The sequence below is a fragment of the Strix uralensis genome, chromosome 3, assembly GCF_047716275.1.
Source record: "Strix uralensis isolate ZFMK-TIS-50842 chromosome 3, bStrUra1, whole genome shotgun sequence".
Taxonomy (NCBI): Eukaryota; Metazoa; Chordata; class Aves; order Strigiformes; family Strigidae; genus Strix; species Strix uralensis.
The window spans coordinates 5135927-5154081 of record NC_133974.1 but is presented as its reverse complement, the minus strand read 5'-3'; the positions used below and the strand labels follow the sequence as shown (position 1 = coordinate 5154081).

General features: G+C 42.2%; 1 protein-coding gene across 6 annotated transcripts in view; it reads left to right on the top strand.

Annotated features, from left to right (window-relative positions):
* The first annotated feature begins 924 nt into the window (after nucleotides 1-924).
* TFAP2B (transcription factor AP-2 beta) overlaps nucleotides 925-18155 on the top strand; it is a 34433-nt gene continuing 17202 nt past the window's right edge. For 4 of the 6 annotated variants that reach the window (XM_074861361.1, XM_074861364.1, XM_074861363.1 and 1 more), the window contains exons 1-3: nucleotides 925-1059; nucleotides 5779-6237; nucleotides 11386-11446. In XM_074861361.1, coding sequence (XP_074717462.1) covers nucleotides 979-1059; nucleotides 5779-6237; nucleotides 11386-11446 — 601 coding nt within the window. In that variant the 5' untranslated portion in view covers nucleotides 925-978. Of the gene's footprint in view, nucleotides 1060-3324; nucleotides 4571-5778; nucleotides 6238-11385; nucleotides 11447-18155 lie in introns of those variants that run through there. The other 2 variants (XM_074861366.1, XM_074861365.1) reach the window with 2 other exon arrangements.

The following is an 18155-nucleotide window of genomic DNA, read 5'->3' as shown; positions in this document are numbered from 1 at the left end:
TCCAAGTTATAAAATACACAGTCCAAGTCTGAAGTGTAAGGCTTTCAAAAGAAAATCATTGATCTAAATTTACTCCTTTTAGATTTGCTTGAATGTGCTTGATGAGATGCTGTTTGGGTGTTTTACTGCATATGAGAGGATAATTTCTGGACATGTAAATAAAAGCATATTGCATGTGGGGAAAAGCATAATATCTCGTTGTAAATGATGAATCGCCTAGTGCAGAGGCAACTTATTCTTTATTTTAATATAAATAGGATCGAAAAAAAATCACTAATTTCTCCATTCTATCTATCTATCTATCTATCTATCTATCTATCTATCTATCTATCTGTCTATCTATCTATCTATCTATCTATCTATCTATCTATCAATCTACTAAAATAGCGGATATATGCACTACATAATACATATATTTGATCACTGTATATCCACATATATATGTGTAGATGTATAAATATATACACAAATATGCATTTGTATACACTCCTATATAAACTGACCAGGTTTGTATGTATACATGCATATGTAACGTGTCATATACATGTGCCTACATATGCGAGAATATATATAATTTACATATAGAAACTTGTCAATTTATATATGTCTGTACATGAAAAAAGTTGTATGTTAGGAGATATATGTGTGTATATGTGCATGTATATGTACGTCTGTGCATGTGCCACTGCGTATATGTATATATCTTTATATGCCTGCATATAAGTCTAAGTCTCTATATGTGTGTATATGTATATATCTAGTCACATATATGTCTGTAGATATATGTAACTATGTAACAGATAATGTTTTTTACTATCCGATTGAGGTAGACTTCTGCAGCCTATTGTTTCAGACAACAGATATAAGTTGCGATGGAAGAGGAACGTCGGATTTGGTGTCTGTCCCCCATTTCCAATTATAGATGGATCATTACAGACAGAGAAGTACTGAGAATCCAGACATCTGCTCTTCACATGAATGCACTCACCTCCTAGAGAACAGCCTGCCATCATGCTCTGGAAACTGGTTGAAAATGTCAAGTATGAAGATATCTATGAGGTGAGTATATAATATGCATATGAGTAAGAAAGTATATGTATATTTAAATATACATCTAGCATATAGATACAGGCATGACTATGTAATACATATATAGCTCTACATATACATAGAGGCAGATATAGAGACGCAAACACCAACACACACAAGTATAGAGACAGGAAACCAAAAGTAAATGCTTAAATGCTTATTTATTTTGCATATTTGTATTCAGCATGCCAAGTCCTAAACTTTTTTTTTTTTTTTTCATGGAAAAGCTGTTTGATGCGATTTAAAACATCAAAGAAATGATCTGGGGGTTGGAATGAGGCAACTTAAAGGCAAGAGTTTGATTGTTTAGACCTCGAATTAAATATAATTCGATTAAATATGGACAAATGTCGAGAGAAAAAAAGTTGAAAATAGAAGAGAAACGCAATCTGGTATTCAGGGACTGGATAAATTTCTCTCTTTTCTTTCTTTCTTTTATTTATTTTGCAATTCCAAGCTAAGTTCAAGCTGAATTTGGATTTTTTTTTTTTCTTTTTCTTGTTTTCACAATCGGATACGTTTTTTACGACTTTTTATACCTATATAGCAATAGATAAGATGTGCATGTATACATACACTCGCATTAATTAAGCGGCGCATACATTCTTGCTCGTATGTGAGTACACACACCCGAACTGATACATTCAAAGGCAGCTCCGCATAGTCCGCAGACGCGAAAAGTTGTGTATTTTATTCAGACCTCCGCGTTATTTTCGAGGTCAAAAAGCAGACCAAGGGAAAAAAAAAAAAAAAAAAATCACAGCGCAAACACCGCGAAACGTTTCTTAATTTTGCACGGTTTCCTGAGCCGGATCTTTCCCAAACGGGCTCCGCGAATGCATTTCTTGTAAGTTAACCAGCGTGCTGGATTTGCTCCGAAACGGGGGGGGAAACAAAAAAAAAAAAAAAAAAAAAAAAAAAAAAGGTGTAAGGAAAGGCGCCCTGCAAAATGAGATGATTTTTTTTTTTTTAAATTTGGGGTAGGCATTTACACGGCGATCGCAGAGGGGGGAGATTTTCAGAAGGGTGCGATCCTACAGCTCCAGCGCAGGAGTTGAACCGTGGGGAGGCGGCCGGGCAGGGGCTGGGATCGGGCTGGCACCGGGCAGGGACTGGCACCGGGCTGGGTAAGGGACTGCTACCGGGCTGGGACCGGGCAGGAGTCGGGCAGGGGCTGGGTAAGGGACTGCTACCGGGCTTGTACCGGGCTGGGTAGGGGACTGCTACCGGGCTGGCACCGGGATGGTACCGTGGAGGGGCTGGTGGCGGGCCGGGAACCGGGCAGGGGCGGGGGTGGCCGGGAGCGCAGCCCCGGGAAGTGCCGTCGGGGCCGCGCCGCCCGCAGCCCTCCCCTCCGGGAGCGCCTTCGCACTTACAGCGGGGAAACTCCCCAGAAAAGCGGCGAAAGAGGCAGAGGGAGGGCACAGCTCCGGCTTCTCCCGACCGGAGAAAGGACGGGGAGCGGGGAGGGTGCCCGCCGGCCGCACGGGAGAATGTCTCCGCTCCCAAAAGCTGCCGTCAGGCTAATTATCAACTGGCAGAGCCCAGCGTGTGCGGAATGAGCACAGCCCGGCGTGTGTGTCTGTGTGTCTGCGTGTGTGTGTGTGTCCGTCCCGCCGGCGGTCCCCAGCCCGCTGAGCCCTCGCTGCTTTTCCCTCCCCGTCCCCAGGCACAGCCTGGCCATTGTCTCTGCCCGCAGCAGCAGGCGACAAAACATCTCCCCTCCCTGCCAGCGAGGTCGGGGAATGTCGGGGATTTGGGGTTTATTTTTTTTTTTTTCCACCCTCCTTTGAAGGGGATTTTTAAACTGCTGTGCGTTTTACGGACACTCATGTTTCTAGATTGCCGTGGGAGAGAAGCAGAGGTGGGGGAGCGGTTGGGTGGGATTTGGCTGCGGGATACCCTAACTTGGGGGTGCGCTCCAAGACATTTTGTAACGTGCAACCTTTTATTAAAAAAAAGAAAAAAAAAAAAAAAGAAAAAAAAAAGAAAAAAATTATGGTTGTTGACTTTTTTAAAGAGCTGAAGCCCTCTAGATTTACCTTTAAAAAAAAAAATGTTTCTTTTCTTTCCTATTTATAATTAACAACACGATGGTAGAGGCGTCTCAACCACTTACACAGAATCTGTTCTTAAAACAAAAGTGTGTGTGTGTGTGTGTGTGCGCGCGCGGGGGGGGGAGCTGCTCTGGGAAGTGTGAGTCTATTTAGGAAGGAAAGTAAGTTGAACTTTAACAGAAATGGCAGACAGTCCAGTTGAACGGGTTCCTGCAACATCGCAAAGGTTTTATATCGCCCCTGGCTTTGCCTCAAAACTATAAATTTACTATCCTTTAAAATTCACTGCATGCATTTTACATTTGGGTGAAAATCGGGAGATATATGTACATAAATATTTATTTTTTTCATGTCGGGCGGGAGGAACAGGATTCAGAAAAAAAAGTGGAGCCCAATTTAACGCAGATTCAAGTGTTTATTTGGCTATTGCGAATAAATACGATCTGTAACATGCACCAGAAGGGCTTAATCTCCGCTGTAAATAGACGTATATTATAGTGACTGCACATTTCTTCTTTCATTTATTTTTTTTTAAGAAGGAAGGATTAGGAAAGCCTCTTTTTCCTCATTATTTGTTTGGGGGTTTTTTTAAAAAAAAAAAAAAAAAAACCTACAAGAACAAAAGCACCAAAGGCAATCAATTCCTCGTATTAGGAATGTATAATTAAATGTAGGGGAAAAAAAAAAAAAAAAAAAGAAATATGTTTTTTTCTTCTTCGCCTCCAGCATTGCTTCATCTCACTTCCTTGCTCCAGCTCCGCAGTGTCTACTTTCCTCATCTTCCTCCGCTCGAGTTAATTGAAGTTATGCCTCTTCCTTGCTAAACTTTTTCCCCCCTCTCCCTCTCCCCAAACTCTGCCTCTGCCAGCCCCCCTCGTCTGATTACATCTAGTAATTCTCCACTGAATGAACGTCATTTACAATAGTAGGGGAGCTCTCGAGCTGGCTGCCAGCTTCACGCTCCATTTGGTCCTGCATTCTCCCTTTAAAGTAGTCGTGTAATATTAATAGTCATGAATATCAATTATTATGAGGCGGTGTAGAGAAGGAAAGGGAGGAAGGGGTAGCGGAGCAGTCTGAGCCTAGCCTTGGGTTGAAGAGGATTGTATTTGGGAGCTCAAAGGAAAAAAAAAAAAAAAAAAAAAAAAAAAAAAAAGGAGAGGGAGGGGTAAATCATATATGTAGATAGAGGTTTCCAGGCTCGGTTTTGGGGGCACTGGTCTTCTTTTTTTTCTTTTTTTTTTTTTTTTTTGATGGATAGTCTTCGAAATATCTCAAGCTGTTCTCCTGTGTCCAACACGTCCCTTTGCAGATCTCCTTGATATTTTTCCCTCCAATTATTAGTATTATCACCATTATTTTATTTTTAGCTGTTACAAGACTTTTTTTATTTCCAGATGTTAGTCCACACCTATTCCGCCATGGTGAGTTTGGATCCATGTTGTACTAGAATTGCATGCGCTCTCTCTCTCTCTCGATCTGTTGTCTCTCTCTCTCCCTCTCTCTCTCTTTTTAAACGCCTTTGGCTTGGTAATTTAGCACAATAATTGGAGGAGGCTTGCAGCTGCTTCTCCCTTTTTGCATTGTGTGTTCTCGATTTGAGCTAGGGGAGTTTGGGGGGAGAGCAGGGGAAAAAAAACTTTTTTTCCTTTTTTTTTTTTTTTTTTTTTGAACCATGTGTGCCATTGCTTGTGGGGGTTTGAGCTACACTTTGTGGAATAGATATTTTTCTTGTTTACTTTTAGCCTCGCAGCTTCAGCGCGATGGAGTTGGACAAAACTCCTCTCCCACCTTTTCTCTGAAGCCTCCACACACTCCCCCCCGCCACGTCCCCCCACACACCCCAAAGACTTTTCATTACAATTAACCCCCACCCCATTCTCCGGAATATAATATTGGAAAAGGAGACAAAAGACACTGGAAGTTGCTGCAGAAATCATAGCGACTGGATTTGTTCAATATCGATGTTTCATTTTTACTTTATTTGATTTTTTTTTTTTAAAGGGGTGGACTGTCTTTATACAAAGACCCCCCGCGATTTTTATTTTGTTTTTTCAAGTCCTTTTCCGCACAACTTCTTTCCTCGGAGTCCTCCGAGAAGTACAACTTTCTTTTTGGTCTTTTCCACGTGAAGATGGGTTGGTGCTTTTGAGTTTCAGGACTTCAGCAGAGGGAATAAACAGATGTTTGGAAACTTTAGGCGGGACAAGGGGTGGGTTGTTTGGAAGGATGGGTGGTTTGGGGGTTCTTAATTTTTTATTTTATCTTTTTTTTACCTTTAGTTTTATTTGGGGACTGCTGGAGGGGGAATCGTATTACTGGACTGAAGTCACAGATCATACACGCATATGGAGCACTAGTCCTACATTTTTAATTATGACATTTAGCATTTCTCCCTCACACACACATCCCCTTCCCCCTTCTTGATAGTTACTGGGAATAGACATGATCTGGGTGAGAAACACTGGAACACTTCTAATCCGCGGTGGGGGAAGGGGGCACATATGAACCTTAGTTTACAACTGTGTGCATTTTGATTTTATTTTGGGGTGGGTTTGTGCTCATTTTATTTTATTTTATTTTTTAAAAAAAGGTCCTCTTTTTTGTTGTTTTTATTTCATTCCGCTTGTAGGACCGGCATGATGGAGTGCCCAGCCACAGTTCCAGGCTGTCCCAGCTGGGATCCGTCTCCCAGGGACCCTACTCCAGCGCTCCTCCGCTCTCTCACACCCCATCCTCGGATTTCCAGCCGCCTTATTTCCCACCCCCCTACCAGCCTCTTCCTTACCACCAAAGCCAGGACCCTTACTCCCATGTCAATGACCCCTACTCCCTAAACCCCTTGCATCAGCCCCAGCAGCACCCCTGGGGACAGAGGCAGAGGCAAGAGGTGGGATCAGAGACCGGGTCACTGCTGCCACAGCCTCGGGCCGCCCTGCCCCAGCTCTCGGGACTGGACCCCAGGCGGGACTACCACTCAGTAAGGAGGCCAGATGTCCTTCTGCACTCCGCTCACCATGGCCTTGACTCCGGCATGGGGGACAGCCTTTCTCTGCACGGCATCGGACACCCAGGGATGGAGGAGGTCCAGGTAAGGCACCGCGTTTCTTTCTCCTGGGCGATGCAGATGCCATCCAGGCTGGAGCCCCCATACCTCGGCTAGAAATGAGCAGTGAGGGTTTTCCAGCAATATGTTAGTGTGGGTTACCATCCTTTTTTCCGCACTGGGATTATAACTGATACTCCCTCGCCTTTTCTTTTTTTTTTTTTTTTTTTTTTTTTTAAGAGAATTTATTTCATCGCTATCACGCACAGGCTCCGCTTTATAAACCCTCCCCTACATGGCAAGCCAACAGAGTGCAGGGGGAAGGCAGACATACTGCTCTAAATACTCCACGTGTTTCCAAAACTGGCAGAGTTTAAGCCTGGCTTTCAAATTCCTGTTATTTCCCATGCAATCTCAGCTCACACACCACCACCACCACCCCGCCCCCCAGCCAATTTCCTGCATTTTGATGAAACTGTCAGATTACTACATTTTTCATCCAGGAGGGGGGGGGGGGGGGAATATAAACAAAACCCAAACCTAAAGCAATAACCAGTGATCAGGAACAAGCCCCCCCCCCCCCTCCCCCCCCCCTTTTTTTTTTTTTTTTTAAAGTAGAGATGGTAGGGTAGCACTAATATTAATTAGTTTTGCTCCCTCTTTTGGGTAACAAAGGAGTTTCACCGGGCTCAAAGCACAGTATTTCCCAGCCTTCTCCCATCCCACGCGAAACTCATCATCACGTGTTATTTCCTAAAAACAGAAAGGCCCTTAACAGCTTCGGTGCTGGGGTGACTTGCACCTTGCTGGAGCAGGCCACGGCCACCCTGTGGGGACCTCCGAGCCGGAGGCTGGAGCCCTCAGGGTCCTGCATTAGGCTTCACTAGTCGGGGTTTGGGGGTTCCCCTCCATTCCTTTTTTTCCTCCAAATTTGTGTATTATGTGCATCATATATATATATATATTTAGACTTGGGATAAAAAGCGATATGGACCACTGGATGAGATACGGACTTCAAAGTACAGAAAGGGAAAAAGAAAGGAGAAAAGAGGAGGCTAAGAAGGGAAAAAATAGCCGTGAAAAAGGATCCTGCTGAACATTACAGGACTCAGCGGCAGAGAAGCGGGGGGGCTGTATTGCATTGGCTGGAGGCTTGGTTTAGGGCTTCACGGGAAAATCTCCGAGCTTTGCTGGGGCGAGCTGCTTTAGAAATAGAAAGGTTTTTCTGTTTGGATTTGCTTCTGCCTCCGAGCTCAGTGGCCGTTGGGTCGCTGGTTTCTGCGGGTTTCCAAGCTGGTTTTCAGACCTGGGGGCAGCCCCTGACCCCCACGGGCGTGATGCGCAGGTCTCGTCTCGCATTTCTGTCTCAGCCAAACTGGCTTGCAGGTCAAGGCGAGTTTTACCTCTGTGAATGCAGGAAGGGGATCGCTCTTCTTCTTTCTCTCTACAACTGATAGACGTTAAGTACTGTTTGTGCTTTAATATTTACACTTTCCCCAAAGAAAAACCGGTAATTGTTGTGCTCTTGTGAGAAAGAGAGAAAAGGAGGAAAAGCAAGGGAAAGAGACAAAAAAGAGAGAAGAAAAATAAAAATAGAAAAGGGAGATAGAGCGAAAGGAGAGAGAAAGAAAAAGAATAAAAGCTAGAGTGGGAAAGGAGGAAAAAAGAGAAGGGAGAGTGAAAGCAAGAAAGAATAAAAGGGGGAGAGAGAAAAGAAGGAAGAAGAGTAAAGAAGGAAAAGTCCTGCTCAGCTCAAATAAAGCAGCTGTCCCTCTTTTTTTTTCCAATAAAACACCCCCTCTGCGGGCAGGGCACAGCACTCGAGGAAGGTGCCTCCCCCCGACGGCTCCGAGCGCTGCGCCCCGCGGCCACTCGCGACCCGCTCGCCCGGGGCCGGGATGGGGCCGGGCGGGGGCTGCCGAGGCTGCGGGCCAGCAGGCCTGGGGTTCTTGTTTTGGGGTGCTGAGGGACTGGGAAATGAAACAGGCCCTTTATTTCTAAAAGTTTGGTCTCAGGCTGGGGGAGGAGGGGAAGAGGGAGAGGAGGGTATCCCAAGGAGAAACACGTGAAGGAAGAAGTGTCCAACTGCAAGTTAACACAGGCAGGAGGGAAAGCAGCCCAGTACTCACTCCTGCCGTTCAGCATTTTCTATTCTTGTCCCTCGACTAGTGACAGATGAAGTTGGGCACTTTTCCCCCCTGATTTTTAATATGGATTTATTCTAAATTCAAGGAATCCGTTCTAGCTACAGGGATTCCTATTTAGGCGACATACACTTATTATCCACGAACACTAGAGAGAATCTCCAGGAATGGTGTCAAATTTTATATTTTTTTTTTTCTTTTTCAGTAGTCCAAAAAGTTGAACCGGTATCTAGGTATATAGTAGGATAAAGATGTGCCTCCTGGCTTTAGCTTATGCATGTCTGATCAAATATGTGCCATGAGAATGGGTTGGGCTGACAAGGGAGAATTGAGACAGAGAGTGCGTGACAGAAAGAAACAGTGGTTATTTTATAAACACCAGATCCAGGCCATGTGTGAGCCATTGTCCAGGGGTAGAATTAAGTGATTGTAACACGATAGCGCGCTGTTATTGTAAACAGGACGTATTGTATTGCTATTGCTGCCCTTTTCGAGAGGAATTTTCAGTCTGCGATTTACAGCCCTCAGACAGGGAACGGAGAAGCCAAGACCTACTTATTGAAACCAAATTTGCATCACCTAATAGGGACTCTGAAAAACACCATTGCAATCCCAGTTGTTTTGGGGTTTGGTTGGTTTGATTTGTTTGTTGGTTTTTGTTTTTGTTTTGTTTTGTTTTGTTTTTTCCCCCGGCTAGGCAAAAGCAAGGTTTTACTAGTAAAAGATAGAATAAGAAAATATACAGGGGGAAATCTAGATTCTTTAGACTCTTTAAAGGAAAACAAAAAGATCAGTTTTCAGGCTTTCCCCTCAGATATATCCCCAGCTATTGAATAAAGTGGATATACAGGAAGCTCCGTGCTATCAGATTACTGGAGGAGGGTAGGGAGGGGAATCTTCCTCTCTAGATTTTCTAAGTATATCTGGAGACTCATCACCTTTCCCCTCCCTGCACACACACCTCCACTCCTCCTCCTCACTCACTCACACTGTCGTCCCCGCTCCTGTGTGCTAGCTGGAGACACGGAAAGTTAAGTTGCACCAAAACACGCAAGTCTCTTATAAAGTAACCCCTGGTATCACTTTTAACTAAAGAAGTCTAGTAATTAAAAGTCTGAGTTGTTTTTCCACGTTTCCGCATGCAGTCCTAATTAAATCTTTACGATCCTCTCTGTGACTATTAACTGCCAGCATGCTGAGCGAATATCCTGTACAAAAACCCAGCAGGAGGGCGTAATTAGATAGAAAATCAGACAGGAGTCTTCTCATTAACTACAACAACTAACCCACGTTGCTGATGGAGCGAGCGGAGTGCATGCACACACATAAAGCGTGTGCACAACCATCGACTCCAGAGATAAGGTGAGATAAGGAGGGGAAAAAAAAAAAAAAAAAAAAAAAAGGAAAGATGGTGGCGTTTCATATTTACCTCCAATTCTGTGCCATCGAGGAGCACCACGATGCACTCCAGCAGGCTGCAGGATTTGCTCATCATCCCTCTTTGGGAGCTGCTCAGGGAAAGGAGGGAAGACTTTGTAATTTTATTTTGTGCCCTTTAGGTATGTAGCCTATTGATTATGAGAGAGAGGCACAGCCATGCACAAACACACACAACATAAGGAACCACTGGGTGTGCGTGCGCGTTCGTTTGAGTGGGGATTCAAGGAAAATGAAAGGAAAGATCTCATAGAAAATATTGTTCCGTCACATTTTTGGGAGATGTGATTTTCTCCTAAATCATAGTCCAACTTGAACGTCTCTGCTGAGCAAAGAGAGCCGGAGATAAGGGCTGGATCCAGATAAACTCAGCCTCTCGGTGTAGGAAAGATAAAGTTAATAGGGAAGAAAATCATTGTTTTGCTCTAAGATGTTTTCCTTATCAGGGAAAAAACATATGATAACTCCCCGAATATGCAATAACCCGGAAAAACCCAAACCCTAAATAGTAATGAGAAAAATAAAATAACCAAAAAACCCACAGGTCCTCCCTTTCTCTGAAACCCAGAATTTCCCCTAAAACGGAACCTGTCATAGTTCTGCAATAAATTGCTCTCATGATACCTCTTCTCCTTGGAGATGATTTTGCTGTGCCGACCGCCGATTCAGCGGTAATTTTTGTTTGTTTGTTTGTTTTTTGTATAGCCCGCTTTCGTGTTGAGAAATGAAAGCCAGCATTTGCTCTGTCCTCTGTGCCCGCCTTTGTTCTCTTCCCTGCTAAAGAAGTTAATGCCATAATAACAGGTGTGCTCCTGAGCGGGCTGGAAAGAAAGAAAAGAAAGGAAAAAAAGGGGGGGGAAAAAGGCTTTGAAAAGGAGATCGGGACACTTTTTCTAGGCAATCAATTTAATAGTTTATACTTTTGATAATGTATATTCTCGCTCCCCCCTCCCCGTCCCCACTAATTCAGGACATGGAAGCAACCTCGGGAGCTGTAAATCTCTTTCTGCTTGTACCCTATACGATGTGGGCGTTGCTCTGCACTCCGAATTGCTCAGGCTTTAATTAAAAGTCCATAATGTAAACTATTATATATAAAAAGTAAATGGCCCTTGAATTATTAAGATGTAGCAGGGTTACACAAACAAACAAAACAAAACAAAACAAAAAAAAAAAAAAAGGAGGGAGGGAGCGGGAGGAAAGGGGAGGGAGAATTTAAGTTGTCCTTAATCGTGTTCATTTATGTCATGCAATAGATCTTGCAGATGTTGCCAAATTGCCAGATTTTCAAAGGAAGAAATATAAAGCTTTCTCGAATGCAAAGAAGTCTATGTGATATCTGTGTTTTATAAGATAACAAAACCAGTATTGCACCCCATATGCTTCACACCTCTTTTTTTTATTAGAAGACTATATAATTTGTAAGAATTTCATTTCCTTGTCGATTTGGGGGAATAATAATAACAATAATAATAGTAAAAAAAAATCCCTCCTCCCCTAGTGAATTAATATAAATGGAAATAACAGAAACTCCAGTTTGGAATGACATGATTTATGTACGCGATTCTTTAATATCCAGTCAATTTGAATAGTGATGTTTTTATATCCACAGTCAGTTGAAGATGCCAATAACAGCGGTATGAACTTATTGGACCAGTCTGTCATTAAAAAAGGTATGGATTATTCCAACAAGCTAGACAAACTTTTACTGTGTAGCAATATCTTCATGATATATTTTTACTTTGGGGCAATTAATTTATCCGGGAAGCAGGCATACATGGCAGCAAGATGAATAGTTGATTGGATGGGGAGATAGAGTGAAGGGAAAAGGAAATATATGTGAAAGTAAGAGTTGATATCCCCCCTCCCCCGTCCTTCAAAGGCTTTAATTACACAAATGCTCTCTCATGGAGCACCCCATGCTCAAATGCAGTTTCCACGGACCCCCTCCTCTTTTCCCCCCGATAGTCCTCGATGGGGACCCCTTGGCTTTTAAGGGGGGAGGGGGATTGATTCCCTTTGGGGCTTAAAGGCATTTCCCAAGCGAATCAAACGTGAAGGGGAGAGAAAGAAATGCCTATGGAAAGGCAGCCCCGACTTCTTCCCCCCTTCCTCCAAGAATCCCCCCTTCCCCCTGCCCATTTTTTAAATCTTTCTACATATGCGCACATGATTTAGTGTAACTGCAGAATCACCCCATACTGTTAAAGGGAATGTGATATTAACAAATGTTTGCAGTCTCTTGTACAGCTGTAAGCAAAATAATTAACTAATTAAACTAATTAAATGTAATTACAATAACTCATTTTGGGCGTATTGCAGCTGCTTAATTTTTTTACATTTCTCTGACAGTCACTCGAAGATGCTTGGCGATTAGTGTTGTGTTATGCTGATAGACATTAAACAGATCACACACTGCAAATGTAGGGAAAGCTATCTTTAATTATCTAAGGAGTTTCTATTTCTAGATTCAATTTTAAGTACCAGAGATGAGGCTTAGAAATGCTGTCCCTTATGCTTACTATCAGCAGCACTTATCTCCAGGACCTTATTATTTGTCAAATGCTCACAAATACTTTAATAGAGATGATCTTCTAGAATGTAAAGCAAAATAACAGGGAGGGTGTTTATTTAAAATGTGTTCAAGGCAGCATGAGGTCCCTCCGTGTATTTATTGTTTTTTAATTTAAATCCTCATGTACAGTCTCTCTCTCAAACACACGATCAAGTTCTAGTTACTTGAGGGATGAAAGTAATGAAAACTTGAAGACCATTTGGCAGCATCATTTATGACCAACGTTTGAAAAGTCGAAGGTGTTTTTGAGAAACAGAAAATTACTTACTTGAAGAAGGGGGAAAAAAAAAAAAAAAAAAAAAAAAAAAAAAGAAGTTGTTTCTCCTGTTTTAGCTCAGTTTGAATGTTTAGCAGGTTTTGTGCTCAGGGTCTGTAACCTGATGGCTTGTGGTTGTATTTTTCTCTTTTTTTTCCCTCACTCTCCTCCCCGCTCCTCCCCTCCCCACCCCCACTTGTCACCTCATCTCATACACGATGTTTCCTCTTGGGTGTATTTGATTAATTGGTGCTTGATTTGTGGTCGAGAGACTTCTTTCTAACGTTGCTCCGTGCTCGCATTTTCCTTTCGCATTCTGTTTTTTCGCAGAACGCTCTTCTGTTGATCACCCACTCCAAAATACTCTTTTTTACCCCCCCTTTCCCTCTGTCTGTGTCTCTCCCTCCTTCAGATGACGAGGGCAGCAGAGATATTTAATGTGGATGCTGAGTGGTGCAGTTAGATAGCGAGTAGCACTAAAATGTGAATGTTAATAATTACATGTATTAGGTATAGATTTAGGTGTTCTTATTGTGTATGGGCATTGCAACGGCCCCAGGTCGGGCAGCTGCCGCAGACAGAGACACAGACCCATAGAAGTGGGATTACCTGTGCCTGTTTGTAGCCATAAGGAGAGATAGTCTGAATCTATCCATGATGAACAGGATACATTCGCAGTCTGGAAGTTAGATTACTAAAAAAGATCCCGAGATTCGTCTGCAGCTGTTTTAAAGTCACTGCAGCAGTATTTTCTGCCTTAGAAGTAATGCTGAGCTCTAAGAAACTTTCCAGAATGAAAAAATATCGTGGGCTCAGTTGCTTTTCTCACAGTGAGTTTCCTGGGTGCGGAGGAAGAGAAATGGGTAGTAAATAGTAGGTCACATTTGTGGCAGACAGTATTTAATCAGGACGAGAGAAGGAGCAACACAGAGAGGGTTCGGTATCAATTTTGCTTCGTTCCCTGCGGTTTGTAGCTCTGAGGATGTACTTTGAAGTAAGAAGAAGTTATTTAAACTCTGTAAGTCGTTATTGCAGGCGGATGGCATAGATAGATAGATAGATAGATAGATAGATAGATAGATAGATAGATAGGGACTGATTTTTGTACAGTGGAGCACTCCCCTTGATACATATTTTCTAGGCGAGGGTTGGAGGGGGTCTACTTCACCAAAACCTAGTTTATTGTCTAAAATGCTTTAATTACAATGTGGTGGGAAAAGTAGGATGTGGACTTGAAGTCTAAACTTAATTATATCATCCAGACCGTGTCTGTTTCTTGATGGTCTTTGAGGCCTGCAGAGGGAATTATCTGTCTATCTATGCAAAAGGATTGCCAAAAATATTAAGGAAATTATATAGGGATTCATACACGGCTATGGATTTATCTCACGTATCGATCCCGCACAATAGATTACATATACACAGTCTCTTGTTATGTTTGCTATCTGAGCTTACTTGACATTTCTGAAGTAATTTAGTTAAGAGGAAATGAGTTGTTCCCAGTAGAGAGAGCAAACGAGTGGAGTGAAGGTAGCCAGCGTGATAAATGGCTCTTTCATTTGGAGATCTCCAGAGCTCGTTTAAGGCTAATTTTCTGTATTAGCCCCCTTTGAGCTATTAATGCAATAGGCAGGGACCGTGGCCCCTCGTCTCTTAGCTGCCCCATTAGAGCGAGCATTAAGCTACCAAGCCTGAACTCTACTGTGGTGGTGGTAGTGGCGGTGAAATAATGAAAGGTGCTTTTTAAACTCTCCTAATCTAAACTGGCAGAGGGTGGTTAATACGATTTGAAGGGGGCTGGTCAATGAACAATCAATAAACTAATAATGAGAAGGATGCGGTACATTAACAGTCTAAAAATCCAACGAGACATTAAAAAATCATCGTTAACTCCTACTTCCATTAAGATTTGGGTGGTGGAAGTGGGAGGGAGGGAGCCAGATAAATCATCAAGATTATAATAATCACCAAGAGCATTATTTTCAGATTTTTAACCCGGCTTTAAGAGCTTACCGACTGCACATTTTGAGGCCTTTCCCTCGATTTCTGCTGAAGTGAAGGGAAGGTTTTCTATGTGTCAGGAGTCGGGTCCCCTTGTCAACTGCTCATCTGAAATTTGCTTGGCACCGTCTGTGGCGAAAGAAGTTGTCCTCTTGCAAAATCTTGTGTGGCCCGAGTCCCAAGTTAATTTTTTGTGACTCTGGGGCACAGTCAGTGACCTTAAAATTATCCTGATGTATTTATTTACTTTCAGCTGTTTCTGACGATCGTCTGCACACTCACATCTGATTTAGCACGAAAGGCCATTTTCACCCTAACACCTTAATTCATTGTCTCCTTGCAAACACGCTCTATTGTTCATACTATTTTAAACAAACCTATGAAAGGAGGTATCTTAACATTTCTTTTAACGCTTAATAATACAACATGAGATTCCTCTCCACCTCTTCCTGAAGTATCCGGATAAATGATTAACTGAAAACCACTTTGGCCTCAGCTTTTCAGGTGGTAGATCTGGGAATCGGAGATGTTGCTTCGCTGCCACTCAGTTTCGTGCTTATTCCTGGATTGCCCACTGAACCTTATGATCCCCTTTAATTGAATGCGAAACAATTTCGAGGGAATACATTTCACTTTGAAATTTATTCCCGGCTTTCAGGGGAAAGGGACTGCGGTGGAGGAGAGGGGCGGGGGGAAGAGGAGGAGACGAGAGGGACAGGAGGGAAGGGGACATGAATACACACTTTCTGTATTTGTTCATTAAAATTAAAGTAAGAACCGGGTTTTTTTAGTGAAAGTGGGTAAGATGCTGTCCCCGGACTTTCTACGTTTAGCTACCAAGTCAGACCAAATCACCAGTTACAACAAAATCCCGTTGTTATAATGGAAAAAGAACTTTTTACTCATTTCAGGCCCAGTAGGTAGATTAAAAAAAGATTTGAAGGCAGATTGATAGCTGATTAGTAAGAAGTTTGTCCATGATGCTTGTTAGTAAGGAATTTAAGACATATTTCTTCATATTGATTGACCGTTAGACTATCATATTCACCAGGTTTATTGCAACGATATCTATAGCTTAGAGCCTTGTTATTCAGCTATTTTCAGGACATAATTCTATTTATTTGTTTATTTTTAGTCTAGCTGAAATGCCCTTTTATTTCCATTTCCTCTTCTGTGTCTGCATTTCTGCGCATTTTCACGCGTTTGTGGAGAGCAACCCAACAGAGAACCACCACCAAAAAACCCACCCCAACCCTAAGACTTAATGTATGCACAGAAAATTGTAAACATGTAAAGAACTGAAAGCTTCACGCTGAGTTTCGCCATGCTCCATTTCCCCACCATTTCCTGCTGTCGTTTTAAAGCGATCTCACTCATCTAGAGATCCCGTTTGCAGGAACAGTATGCTTATAATTACTAACAAATCAAGCGGCTACTGTTGCTCTCCCGGTTTATTGATAAGCTGAAGAGAAATGGAAGGGGGAGAAATGACAAAGAGGCTGGAAGTATCCACAGGAGGAGAAAGAGAGGAAGAGAGGAAGAGGGAAAGCAAGAGAAAGGAATAGAAAAGGAGAAAGGAGAGGAAAGATAGAGAAAAGAGAGAGGGAGAGAGGAAAAAAAAAGAAAGAAGGCAGATTTTGGAAGGGGGAATTATGTATTTGTGAGTGCTCGCATACACACAGCAAGTGGAGTTTGGCAGTGAAAGAAAATCAAATAGTTTCTGCTGGGGATAACAAGAACTAAATGGGATAAAGTTAAAGCAGAAGTGCTGGGGACGCTGCATACATACGTGTGTGTTATTCTGTATTATTTCAGCAGTTGTGGCAGTCCCTAACCAACTGGGAAAATTGATATCGACTAAAAATATACTCCGCATTACAGTTTATTTACATACACGCGGGGATTTGACACATGCAGCTGCACACACGAACGTGTATATCACTTCACCCACTAAAACCTCCACGTTATATTATCTCTGGTAATGTCTGGGCTATATCTGAAAAGCTATAGCCATGATAAACATATAGATATGATATAGATAGAGATAATTCATTCCATGGCAAACACTTTTTTGAGGCAGCATTAGGTAATTTACAGAAGATATAGAGTCTAGATAGAATACATCTCTCTGAAGCTATGAAATTGCAATAGATATGCTTACACCGCCTGGTAAGCTTCTAAAATGGGTTTAGAGTTATTAGACTCCAGCTGATGGGTATGTTCATACGGTCCTTGTCGGGGAGGCAGTGGTAGGAAGAAAAGCTGAGGAGCTCCCAGCATAGCAGGGAAGGGAGCCAGCCTGCTTCCCAAAAGCAATTTGCAAGGAAAAAAAAAAAAATACTGAGCACGTGAAAATCCATATTTCAAAGGTTAACTAATGTAATGAGTGCTCCAAAAGGCCAAAGCGAGTGGGGGTGAGGCACATTTAAGCATTGCACGGGTCCCTCTCTCTTTAGTGAGTTTGGACTAAGATCAGATGGTCGTGGAATTGCTGCCTCTTGTTTAATTTCTCAGTTCACTGGACAGTGACCTGATAAACTGGTCACTAAATATAGCCACTGTAAAGGTGTACTCGAACCACTGAGCCCGTGTGTTTGTCCGAAGAAAAAAATGCCAGTCATGAAAATCTGTCTGGTGGCACTGCTTTAATCTAACTCTTTTTTTTTTTTTTCTTTTTTTTTTTTTTAAAAAAAAAGCCAAAACACAAACAAACCAAAACCCCACAACTTTTTCTTGGTGCTTCACTCGAATGACTTTGCAGAATATCGTGCATTAAATAAGTGATATATCTATGTACAATGGGGAAGAGAGAGACTTTTTTTTTTTTTTTTTTTTTTGGTCTGTTAGTACTCCCTCTGATACCCCAAACAAGTCTTTTCTTATAGAATCAATGGCAAAAAAAATCCTATTAATAGCAACGAGAGCAGGAGCGGGCCTCTAACTCTTTTATAACTGTTTCTGTGCCGTTCTCAAACTATTTGAAACCGCCTTTATGAGCTGTATAAAGTGCCTAACTAAAAATAATAGAGAAATAGGAATCCATTTCACTTTCCGATTCCCTGAAGTAAAGCCACTCAAAATAATTTGTTTATACTGGATACTATGTACAAGGCATATGAAGCAATATGTATATCTAAAATCGACATGCCTTTTGGTTTTTAGCTGTTATAGAGCTTTTATTGTGGGGGTCTGGTCTGGCAGTAGGAAATGATCTGTAATAAAAACAGTGAAACACGTTTGTGTCTATTCCATACACTGAGGTTATAAAATTGGCAATTGCCCAGTAGTTAGCACTTGGTAATATATTAGGATACCCGATCTTATTGTTTAGCAGCTCCAGACGACTTAAATATCCCCTCAACCCTAATGGTTTGATTCTCCAGATATGTTGCAAATAAACAGGGTTTTTATGACTTAACTGACATGTATTATAACTACCTAAATAGCTGGCATATGTGCATAATAGAACCCTATTATTTGCCGAATTGGTTTTGCAATTGATTGAGTGGAAATGGGAGACTGTGAAGTAGTATCAGCTCGACAAGGGTGT